At 40.3% G+C, this 12,730-nt stretch overlaps 2 protein-coding genes across 2 annotated transcripts in view; one reads left to right on the forward strand and one right to left on the reverse strand.

The window, feature by feature from the left end:
• Nucleotides 1-3,187, forward strand: part of LOC104077434 (potassium voltage-gated channel subfamily D member 2-like) — a 17,462-nt gene extending 14,275 nt beyond the window's left edge. The window contains exons 4-5 of the mRNA XM_009579049.1: nt 809-1,056; nt 2,675-3,187. Of these exons, the coding sequence (XP_009577344.1) occupies nt 809-1,056; nt 2,675-2,852 (426 nt within the window). The 3' untranslated portion in view covers nt 2,853-3,187. The remainder of the gene's footprint in view (nt 1-808; nt 1,057-2,674) is intronic.
• A 6,931-nt stretch (nt 3,188-10,118) lies between these two features.
• Nucleotides 10,119-12,730, reverse strand: part of TSPAN12 (tetraspanin 12) — a 15,682-nt gene continuing 13,070 nt past the window's right edge. The window contains exon 4 of the mRNA XM_009580173.1: nt 10,119-11,715. Coding sequence (XP_009578468.1) covers nt 11,410-11,715 — 306 coding nt within the window. The 3' untranslated portion in view covers nt 10,119-11,409. The remainder of the gene's footprint in view (nt 11,716-12,730) is intronic.

A 12,730-nucleotide genomic window follows, 5' to 3' on the forward strand; every position in this document is an offset into this window, starting at 1 on the left:
GATAATGTGGAAATCACGGCTGTGTGTGCAATGCTCCCTAATCACCTACTGAGTCAAGTTTGCTTGGATTTGGATTCAGCGCTATGACAACCCTATAAGACTACTGTCTATGCTGGGATTAAACAAAGATTGCATGAATAAAGACCACTTCTTTTAACTAAACGCTCAGTCTTCTAAACTGCTTTCAATGCATCCATCTACAGTAATTAGGAACTTTTTGGGTGCTTTTAAATAACTGTCTCATCTCCTCTAATCAAAACTTCTATTTAATTGAATCTTTTTCTTTTACATAGATGCATACCTCGAAACACACTATTTCACATGCTGATTTCTAACATGTAATTCAACAGGAAGCTTTATAAACTCATCTGGAAAATATTTATGATTTTTATTTTATTATAGTTCAATACAATAAGTCTTATTTGTTTCCAAATGGCAATGAAAGCATTTACATAAGCACCACTTGCATTTTTATTAATAAACATAATCCCTTATTTTGTGGCACTTCATAGATTATACAGATATTTATAATGCAAACTACATTACAACCATGTGCTATTTTAGAAAATAATTTGGATTAACTTTTTCTTATTTAGAGCTCTGAGCGTTTTGTTTTAGCGTTTACATTTGTATTGGTATTCAGCCCAGGCTAATATGGGCTAAACACCATCATCGAGCATAAGCTGTCTAACTTTCCCAGTTTATTCAGTTGTGTCAATTTAAGCCTGTAAACAATCATGATTAATATGTTCACTTTAATTATCTTTCTGTCTGTGCTTTGTCCCTTTGCTGGATTCCTCTGGGCTAGAATCACGAGTTTGTGGATGAGCAAGTCTATGAAGAGAGCTGTATGGAGGTTTCCACAGTCAATAGACCCCCCAGCCACAGCCCCTCTCTCTCGTCTCAACAAGGCGTTACCAGCACTTGCTGCTCACGAAGACATAAAAAGACTTACCGCATCCCAAACACCACCATCACTGGCAGCCGTCCAGGCAGCGTACAAGAGCTCAGCACCATCCAGATCAGATGTGTGGAGAGGACGCCTCTGTCTAACAGGTACATGACATGCACCAGCGCACCGAGAGCTGAAGCCCCTTTCTTCGTTAGAGAAGAGATGTAGAGGCGGTGTGGCCTCTGCAGGTAGGCTGTGAGGCTAAAGATCAAAGTCAAATAGTCATCCAAAAATAGAGACTGGTACAGAAACATCCTGCACTTAGTTTGCTCCAAGCTTAATCCAAGACAACAGAATAGTCTCTCTACATCCATTTCTGCCCTCTCGTGCCCTCCCCACAAACTACTGTGTACTATTTGCAGCAAATAGTATCCAGGGACCCCAAATTAAACAGAGCACCAAATATCCTATGCCATGGACAAACATAAAATAAGAAAAAATTAGCATAGAAAAATGTGCAATTCAGATATACGAGATGAGCAAGTGGGAGACAAAGAAAGGTCTGTCCCTGCTGTTTACACTGGTTTGGTTCAGAAGCACAGGACAAATGAGACTTCCCCGCATTTCCACACAGCAGAGAAATAAAACTGATTCCCAGAGTCCTAAGTGTAATAGTCATAAGAAAGACTCTTCTAAGTAAAAAATATGAAATGGATAAGAAAGATCTATTTCCTAGTTTGAGGAGTTATTACAAAAGTGAGGAAAGTGCAGTTTAAGAGTCTATAATTTACTGAACGTCTCTGTACTCTCACAAGTAAACCATTTGGCTTTCAGGTATATCCAAACACCACCTCTGAAAACACTGCAAAGGTCTCGGGAGACTCAGAAGTGTTTTCTATTGAACTCAAACATGCCGCCATTTAAAAAAGAAGCATTTTCAGCACTAGTTGCTGTAGAAATTGTCTTGTTAAGTTACATTTTGAGTAGCTTGCTTTGTATAGTTACTAGGTTTGGATTTCACTTCCATGAACAGTCCAGCAGCTTGTAGCTACTGAAGTTTTTCAGCTGTTGTGCAATGAGACCTCCCGGCGAGCACGAAGCTCCAATCTCTCTTAGCTTTTCAGGAAATATTCTGCCTGGATCCATCCTTTCTCTGCCAGAGGTCTTTCCTGCACCATACTTCCAGTATGTAAAAAACCAAAGCACCAGCTTTGTGCTGAAAAATACCAAGCTAAAACCACAAGCACAAAATGCCAGTCTCACCTCAAAACAGACTGAGTTTTACAAGTTTCTTATGATGCTGAGGTACTGCAGCAACTCCGTGACCTTTATTAGCGCATTTATCACCGTGTGTTACTCTTGAGGATACATAATATACGAAATGTTATTAAATAAGCACGGCATGGAGGAATTGGTAGGAGGCTGGGACTACCCCTTGGTTTCCACTTTCCTGCATAGCAAGTCATTTGGCTATGCGAAGTTTGCTCCCCAGGGAGCAGCTCGAACGCATCCCCTGCTCAGAAACACTTAGGGATGAGCCCAGAAACTTTTAGAAGTGCTGAAACGGGTGGGAAGGAAGGGAGAAAGGGGGCCTGTCCATGGACACAGCCATGGACCAGCCGCTGCCGGGGTGCAGGGTGGTGGGGTGGTGCCGCGTTGCGCCTCTGAGCTTGCTAACGGGGCGGGACGGAGTCGGCCGGCTGAGCGAGCGGAATCGGGCACACCAGAGGCTTGCAGTAACGTGGACTTTCTTCCTCCATGGATTTTTGTTTCTTCCTCCAGCCGTTCCAGCTTAAATGCCAAAGTGGAAGAGTGCGTTAAACTAAACTGTGAGCAGCCTTACGTCACTACAGCAATAATTAGCATCCCGACACCTCCAGTCACCACACCCGAAGGAGATGATAGGCCAGAGTCTCCCGAGTATTCGGGAGGAAACATTGTCAGAGTATCTGCTTTATAAAATAAGGAATTATTTATAAATTAGCGTAAAGACCACTTGCCAACTGAGCTCGAGCAGTGAGAAATGAGTCGCGAGGAGTGAGAGAGCTGACGATGACAACGCCCCTTGACGTGTGCGCCAGCGGCCGCAGACCGAGAGGTTCAGGAGAAACAAAACACTTTGTGGGTTTCGGTGTCGTAGCGTGTGAACCAAAAGGAGTTTCTTACCCCTTGTCCGAACTGACGCGCAGTGGAATCTTCTGTGACCATCCTGACTTACTATATGAGCACAATGAAATGTCCCCATTGATGCTTCTTCTTATCATGAGAGCTCTTTTTAGAAAAAAAAAAAACAAAACCCCCGCAAAACAAAAAATAGAAACAAACCTGTGTTCCTGCAAAAAACGAGAAACATTTTGATAACGTGTCTTTTTTTTCCCTGTTAATAAACCACAAACTTGTTGAGAAACTATCAAAAAATGAAAGAAAAAAATGCTCATATGAAATATGTTTGTACTGACTGAAAGAACTACAACCATAATGCATGCTGAAATTATTTGGAGCTGTGATCTCAGTTTACTTTTGTTGTTTTTCAGATTAGGCATGATAAAATATTACTGTAGAAAGGGGCATTTCCGTGCACTTACAACAAGCTGATTGTTAATGTTCCATGGTAGTTGTACAAATAACTTCCCTTTGAAAAATGCAGTATTTCTTATTCAAACACTCATTAGTGAACTAAAGGTGTTCAGTTAGGTTCAATATTTACTATTGTTTTATCTTGCTTCCTAGGTACTGTTACAACTGCAATAAGTCATTGTACACCTGTTGTATCAGGAATCAGGATTTCTTTTTTTTAAGGTATTTTACACAACTTCATCTACACTATAAACTTCTAATGGAAAGCATTTAAATAATCTTACAGCCAAACCGTGCACCATGAATGCACTATTCAGTCATTGTTCTTTTTGTCCACTGTCCTCTATTTCTATGACAGTTTGTTGTCCACTCCAACATTACCGTACTGTTTGGGATTTCAAGGCTACTGATGAATCAACACAGTCCTTTCTTCCGTAGACACCTTGTCTACTTCTGTATTTTCAGAACAAACCTCTCAGCCCAGTGTACTCTTGCAGGATCAATCCTATTTGAATTAAAACTACCACAAAGTTGCTTTTGGCATCAGCTAACACTTATTTCCAAACCTTCCTTGTTGACATTCTGCAGCATCCAGAGTATTGGCTATGCTGGAAGACACCGAAAGATATTCAGTAAAAAAGATGTCTAAATTCTTTTTGTAATTATGTGTAAACTTGCATCCTAAAATTTGTTTGAGAATTTATATTGTGTGAAGATATTTAATTACCTAAGAACACTGATAGAATAATGGATTGGGTTCCAAAGCTATAAAAATAAAATTTATTTCAATTGGAATTTACCCACATGGGCAGGCCTAAAAGCTAATACGAAGGCTCTTCTAGTTAAGGATTTTTGGCTACTTTTTAAAAAGACATTGATGTTACCAGAAACCTTTCTGATAAAAGGGTGTCATTTTTCTTCATGAGAGTGCATTAGGAGATGTATCATAATGCTTCCTATATACATGATATACCATACATCATATACATCAAATATACACCGAATATGTGCATATCAATACGTACATATATACATCAAAAACACTGGATCAGAAATAATCGCATGTCTGCAAAATAAAATATGCATATAAATCAAAAGCCTCAGTGCATTAGATGCCATTACGATAAATGATTAACACAGTTATTTAATAGTTTGAGTAGTGTATGTTTCAGTACAGTATTTGCTAGCATTCTACTGACCTGAAAATTTACATTAAAAGAAAATACCCATTGAAACAGAAACTTGCTGATGATACACTTTTTACAGCACACAAATACTGGTCTTTCTCTCTACCTGTCAACAGAGATTGAAGTGTAGATGATGGACTATCGTGCTACAGTATATACACCAAAATACAACCATATCACATATCAGAATTAAATTGCAGTTAAAAGGAGTACATAATGTCACGCATTACTCTTTTATCATTTACTTATTCGGAAGCTTGGTTAATTTGCAATTAACTTCCCACTTTTTCTGCAAATCAGAATAACTTAGTCATTGTAAACTGAGCTGCTACATTTCTGTCAAACCTTAACAGAGAGCAGAAGCACAGGCTGTCCTCCGACCCCGAGGAGCGCTCCCTCTGAGGAACTCTGCCGAGGTCGATTGCCAGACGCTGCTCTCCTCTCTTTCACCCCGGAGGAAAATTGCAGTAGATCTGCTGAAGCTGGTGGGTTACCTAAGTTTTAATGGGGTTGAAAAGAGAAGCAGAATGGCCCCAGAGTTTTTACTTGCATCCTGCTTCTACCCATGGTTACTCATACAAAAAATGGCTTGGTCCCACCTTTTGGCAAACAGTTACTGACATAAAAACTGCCTTGATATTAGCAGTCTGCAACAACAACTTCTTTATGCCACATGGTACTTCTTGACTAGTTATATCGGGTAAATAATGCAAAAAGGCAGTTACTAAGCCCACTTTGGGACAGACTACATACAATCTACTGACTCCATCAGGTCATGAGTCTTTTAAAATCTCTTTATTCTCTTTTCATATGGACTAAAAAGAACGCACTACAGCAATACATTTGCGTAACAGTTACACCCCTGAAGCAACTTGTACTTTCATTTTTAAAATGCAGCTTAAGGAATAATTTAGTATGATTTTGCAGAATTCCAGTCCTGTCTCCTATTTCCATATGACACATGCAAAATCATTAATTTATTCTGAATTTGGGAAATACACATTCTTTTGGTGTTTTAGGTGATTTAAATGCTGTTTTGGTAGTGAATGACTGTTGATGACTGTGTAAAATGCATCTGTACTGTACATGAAATGTAATTATTTCTGTGTATCATACAAAAAAACCGGGGTTGTTGTTTTGACAATTTTGTTTGACAGTCATATATCGTATTTCACGAGGCAGCATAATACATGCGTTATGCTGAATAAATAGACATTTGAGGAATATTTAAATAAAACATCTGCATGCTTGAATGGGTCAACCTGGTTTTGCAATAACTTATTCATGGAACTTTTTTTTTTTCTTCCTAACAAGATTGAAGGAACATTAAATTTCAGGGCAACACATGTCCCCGACCCTAATTCCAGGCAAGCCGTGAGTGCATCTAAACCATACCAGAGCCACCAAGACCAGGATGCTGCAGCTCCGTAACACAGAGCTGCCCTCCTCCTGTGTGAGTGGCCATCACCTTTCCCATCCCAGCTTGCAGCAGCAGAGAAAATCGGGGCATCAAATTATTTCCAGCAATATGAACTCCACCTCTCTATCTGTACTTTTTAAAAAAGTATCCGCTATGTTTTCAATACGTCCAGACACGGACCGCTCTGCCGAGCCTCCCAGGCCACAGAGCCACCCCAAACCTGATATCAAATTCTCTTGCTAAAATACTAGTGCACAAACGAGATGAAACTCCTTTTGTAGTGTAACAGCAGGTAACAACACACTGTGTATCACTTACAAAGAGCGACTGGCAGCACAGATGATGCTGTTCTATCAGCTGCGTATACCGTAGCACCGGCACGCGTGACGGCCGCCTCTGCCAGGAGCTCGCTGCTCTCTCGGGGGAAAAGAGGCAAAAGTAATATCTGCCTGTGAACCGTCCCAGAGCATTTTTAAGGAGAACGACTGTCCTCCCATAAAATGGCTACCGGAGACAAACTGGAAGCGTACGCTTTACATTTTAAGGTTTTGTGTGTACTCGCTGTGGACACACACTGACGGCCGAGAGAAGGCTGTCACAGCCGAGAACACGATGCCACCTCAGCTGCTCCAGGGAGAGGGGTGGCTTTCAGAGAGGGAACTGGTCTGGGGGGGGATACATTAGTGACATCACAGGATCATAAAGTTTTGGGCAGGGAGGGTGCTTAGGAGGTCATCTGCTCTCTTTCCTGCATCTGGGGCCCACCAGGACTTTATTGGCCCATTAACTATGGAAACATCTGAAGATTTTCAGGTGTTCTGGAATAGCAATCAGCTGACAGGATTTGTAAACGTGCAGCTGAAAGAGCAGTCAGGAGTGAACAACATATTTAGACTGACAAAGACTGTAAGATATACCTAATTACCTGGACAGCTTAGTTTCTTACCTACTTGCACTATCTATCTATTTTTAAGGTACCCATTTTCATAGTATCTATGTACAAGAAACAAGTGAAGAAAAAGCAAGTAGATGCATAAAAATTCTGAAGTATTTAGAACATCCCAATTTTTTTTAAAGAAATGTAGTCAATCATAGACGAGTTTTAAAGTTAGATACAATCTCACTTCAATAATAGCAATTCATATGAACTAAAAATAATGCCTTTGTGATAAAAACTTCAAAAACTATTTGAAAATCGCTGTCTCCATCATATTTAACTGTACAGTCACTGTGACCAACAGCCTCTCTTTTTACGATTTATTATTTATAATTTCCCTTATATTTACGGGTTGCTTTTACAAAATGAACTGTTATAAAGAACAGAAAACATAGTTATGTTTCCTTCAGAAAGCCTTGTCATACAACCTGCTGGCAGATGAGTCAATACCTTGTCCAAAGACCAGGAATAGTGAATTTTGCCTCCTAAAAACATCCCCACACTCCCAAGCCATGACTGCGTGGTGCAAACCTTATTCAGCCCCACGGCGACAGGTACAGTCCCACGGACTCGGGGCGATTCACCGGGCTGAACAGAAACACCTGATGCAGGCAGGAGGTGACCCCTTTTCTAACACAGTTGCTCTCCTCCACACTAAGCGATCTGTGAAAAACGTTAAGGAGCAGCTCCATGGTTGGTTGTTGCAACAAGAAAGATTTGGCTCATTACAGTTTATGCTGCAGAGAAGAAAGAACACACCACCCTTCTCCTCCAGGTAAAAAAAAACAAAAAAAACAAAAAAAACCCTGAAAAACTGAGGGAAAAAGGAAATAAAAGGATGAAGTACTTTTCACTGCTGCAAGTAATTTCTAAATGTTCCCTTCTTGCCAAGCAGCCTCTCTCCTATGTATATCCTAAAGCTCTACAGGAAAAGAACAGACTCACAGCAGCCTAGTCAATCAATTTGAAGGCTCTTTGAACAAGCCCTAGAAAAAGAGAGACACCTCATAGCCTGAGCACAGTGAAATAAAAAAGTTTGAAAGCGTTCCAATTTACAGCTGAGACCTGTTTCAGCAAATGTGGTTAGATACTCAAAATAGGATTCTTCCCCAGAATACTCACCAGTAATCCTTACTAGGGAAGGCAATACTTCTATCATTCCTGACACGTGGGTCTTTCCCCTAATGAAACTAGCCCCATTCTGAATGCAGACTGGCTCAGGATTTGGGTGGCCAAGCCCACGTGAGGTTACCCTGACCACGGATGTTCACTGTCGTGAGGGTCCACAAACACTGGTCTGGAAGGTCGGTCCTGTATCAAAGGAGCCCTATCCCAAACAATCCTTGAACGAGGGAACCATCACCAAATCGTTTTGGAGAAGCGCCATCTCAAACCCCACCTCCTGGATTTACCACCTCCTGGACCTAGAGCCTCCCGTTTTAGCTGTGGTATGAGAAAACCCCTCCACTATTTGAGCTGAACAAGAGGCAATGAACTTCTTTACTGAAAAACTGAGCAGATCCCAGGGACATCTGCAGACCCTGCCCTTCTGGGGCCTGTTGTTTCTCAGGGTACGTTTAACACGTTGCATGCTTTCTACTCTAAGGACTGGCAACCCCCCCAAAGACCATACATGTACCTCTGCTACCGGTCACACCCCTGTAGGAGCAATCCTGGGCTTAACCAAGGATGGCATACCAATCTCCACCCTGATCAGAGAAGCTCGGCATGATTTGTCGCTGTGCGGATCTAACCTCTTTTGTCAGACTAACAGCTGGGGTGCATAAATACCATTCCTCAATGCCTAGGAAGAGGATCACGACAAGTCAACGTCCAAATGTTCTGGGATTTAAGGAGACCCTAACAAGGGACTCCACCACATGAACATTTCTCTAGAAGGGAGGAGCCTTTGCCCCTGAGCCTGTCCCACCTGGCTCACCCTTTCAGACAGCTGTCCTCCTGCTCTTCGAATAACCTGACTACACCTAACGGCAGTACTTCCTCACCACCTGGGAAGCCTAAAACCAAATGACCTGGCCTGTCAGTATCTCTTATTCTAGCTGTGGACTTCTTGAACAAACCTCCCTAGCCCGGCTTGCCATATTTGTTCCTTCATGAGCTCTAACCTGGACATGAGAAGATACACAGGCAACCTCACTGATAGCCCAGGGAGTCCTCCCATGGGAGGACTCGGGACAGCTGAAGCATGGCTAAGGGAGCTTCCACAGACACTCCCCAGGTAAAACTTCAAGTGTCAGGATTTACTGGACAAAGGGCAGGACTTCTTCCCACCCTTTTTTACATTACTTAGGGTGAAATTCCCTACGTACAGCTGTAATCCACAGCTGTATCAGTAGTCTGTAATCCATAGCTGAATGTAGCTGTGTACATGTAATCCATGCAATCCACAATCAAAACATCCCACAATTTGTGATTTGCTTTGGCTTTTTTTTTTAAAAAAAAAAAACACGGGAAAAAAACAACAATGGCTCAATCCACTGTGTAGCATCACAGGTCTCTGTAGCACTCCAAAGTCTAGCCTGGATGTAGACCAGCTTTTTCTCAGACACCTGCTCTTTTTCTACACAGGAACCTCGCCCTTAGCTACAGAAACACTGCCCAGGCTAAGTGATGGGAAGGATGGAAGTCTGCAGTAACGCTGGGCACAAGGCTTCCCGAATGGTGAAAGTTCTCAGCATGAGAAAGTATTTCTGACAAAGATACTCCAAGCAAAATTTTGGAAAGTCTATCCTTTAGCCTTTTTCTTACCTCCCAAAATAACTAATAGCATTTCTGTAGGAGAGGTACAAAAGCAGAAAGGTAATCTTGCTTGCAATAGTACCCGTGAAATAATTACACCCACATGTAGACTGCTAAAAAACAAACAGCAGCCCACACAAGCGAAGAGCTTCATTTCATGAGCCCTTAAGAAGCTTTCTCAGAAGCAATAAAAAAAGAAAATGAAATTTACAATTCAGTTTCTCCACGACAGAATTAAGTGCAATGGGTAAAGACACACCAAATTAACTCACACTAGCAGGAGGACCCTCCCAACTCCCACCCAAAGCATTCACGCTCTAGGGGTTCAAAATAAAAAAGCCATTATGGAATTTAAGACAAAAGTGATTTTATTGTCTACCAAATCACATCTTGCCTTTTTTCTTTTCTTTTACAAATTTCAAAACAAATGAAAGAATTTTTAAAATGTAATATTATGTAAAAACCCATTTGCCACAAACTACTGTACTCAGTGGAACAAATATATATTTCAGGAGCGTGGCCAACTGTAAAAATAATCCTATGAAATAAACATTGTTCATAAAAATACAGTAAAATGCACTTTCCCCACCTCAATAAATACATTTTAATGCTGTTTCCAGTTGGCATTTTAAGCCACTAGAGAGCTCTTAATGAAGACACCGCCAAAGTATAATTTCTCCTTAGGTACTTTCACAATTATTGCAATAGCATCCAGAACTGTAAGCATTTTCCTTGTAGTCTTTTTGTTTCTACCTTCAGGGGAATCACAGACAGGAGAAAAGATCTATCTATAAAAATGTGCTACTCCCATACTGATTCCCATTTTGGTAAGAATGTTTAAGATTTTCTTTCTTTTCTTTTTACTAAGAAATAGTCCATAGAACAAACTGTTTCAAAGAAGAATTCTCCAGAATTTCTCAGAAAATTAAAGTCTATTGTCCAGAGTCATAGTTTTGTTTTTAATCCCTGTTTACTATATTTAAAATTAAAAATTAAACAGTTATGTTAGATAAAAATAGAAGTTTTAGAACATCTTTAACAACAGCTAAGATAAAGGTTTTGTTAGAAAAAAGAAAATCTTGCCCTTTTTACAAATCTTGCAAATTTTTAAATCCAAGTATTGACTTGAGTTCTGCTTTCCATGCACACACAAAACCACACAATTATATATACATAGATCCCTGATTAAGACATTTTCCAAATGGCTTATTAAAAATGTAAAAGTCAATTTCAGCTGAAGTCACATTTTGTTTGTCCCAAAGCACGGTTGTTTCTTCAGAAGAGGAGTATTTCTCTTCCTTTCCCGTGATGCTTCCTTAGAGGTTCTGTCTGTCTACCTGTGAATGAATCAGTATTTTACACATCACACAGCCTATGACAATAAGTTAAGTATTACTGTGCCCAGGGAATGAGTGCCTTTTAAGAAACAAACGAACGAAATCAACTGTTTCATGGCTCTTCTAAGAGGCTGACAGGGTTATCCTTCTTTCTATGCAGACCTCCTTCACTTCCATTCATTAGCTGTTTTCTGACACACAGAAAGACTGCTGTATTTGGCATACTTGATGGAACAGAATAAAAACAACAACAAAACCCAATTAAAACCCTTTGTGACTTCTCAGATTCATTGCATCACCTATAGCTCTTCCATTTCAAAGTGTGTATTAAAGCTGTTTGCCATGGATGTGTGTTCAAAGATCCTTGTCAGGCTTGGTTTCAGTATCTCCATGGAATGACATGACAACTGCTGCGAGGTATCACTCTTCAGGGCCATGATCTGATCTGCCCCGGGATCCCTTCTGTCGTAGTACAGAGCCCACAGCAAAGTAATAGTGAGGATCATAGCCAGGATCTGTGTTACTCCAATAGAGATTCCTAGAAATCTCAGCACTTGCAATTGCTTCGTCCCCCTCAAAAAAGTGTACATTTTTTTACCGCATCCCTATGAAACAAAAATAGGTTAAAAAAATTAGTCAATATTATTTGGCTTGCAGTTCCCAAGCGTTAGCTCATCCTATCTAGTGGCTCTTCTGGCTCCCCAAAATTTCTCTCTCACCTCCTTCAAACAATACTTTGAATATTATTTTGCCTACTTTTTAATTGCTTCCACAATGCCGTCTTTAAGTTTTCTCATACACTAAGAGTTTACTGCATGTAACAAGCTCCAAGAGATCCGTGCTACTCTTCAATTCAGAAATCACTCAAAATTGATCTGAGTTCCTATCAACTATCACTGATTTTTAAAGAAACTCAACTGGTTTTGTGAAGGTTTAAAAGCCATTAAAACCCTCTTAATCCTCTTGTTTCTCTCCTTAAATTGCAGATCTTCAAGCTTGTCAATTATTTTAAACTCTTTGGACTTTTTCTACAAGTAATACCACAATCTGAAGTTAAAACAATATTCTAGGAAAGATGTACAGACCTGCATAACCTCATCAGTGTTTCTTCCCACCTTTTCTTTTTTAGTGTTTTATCTGGACTATTATATGCCAGATTATTAGTTCTGCAGAAAGTCCCTAGGGAGTAGAAAAATCATTACATTCCAGACATGGTCTGAGCAAGGAGCATCGAACAGAATAACCTTTAACAGAGGACTTCTGACAAATTTCCAGAATGCAGTGGGTACAAACAGATTTTACTTACTAGTAATAATACCACATATATGTGGCATTACTCCTGCTTTTTATTCTTGAACTAGAAGCATCTCCTCACTGCAAAAAGCATATCCATTTACGTTAGCTACACTCCGCCTACCTCCCCTATATGTAGACTATATTTTAAAATTAATCGGCTTAATTTGTGATCTGAATGTAAAAACTTCTCGGTCAATTATGATGATGGCATTATACCAAGAGCCAGTTTTATCTCATATCTTGTGCTGGGCTGTTGCTATTTAAAGCACAGTAATGTCCCAAAGTCTTTGAAAAGACTGTTGGTTATTTGCTCGGGGGGGGGGG

The sequence above is a fragment of the Fulmarus glacialis genome, unplaced genomic scaffold (assembly GCF_000690835.1).
Source record: "Fulmarus glacialis isolate BGI_N327 unplaced genomic scaffold, ASM69083v1 scaffold930, whole genome shotgun sequence".
Classification (NCBI taxonomy): domain Eukaryota; kingdom Metazoa; phylum Chordata; class Aves; order Procellariiformes; family Procellariidae; genus Fulmarus; species Fulmarus glacialis.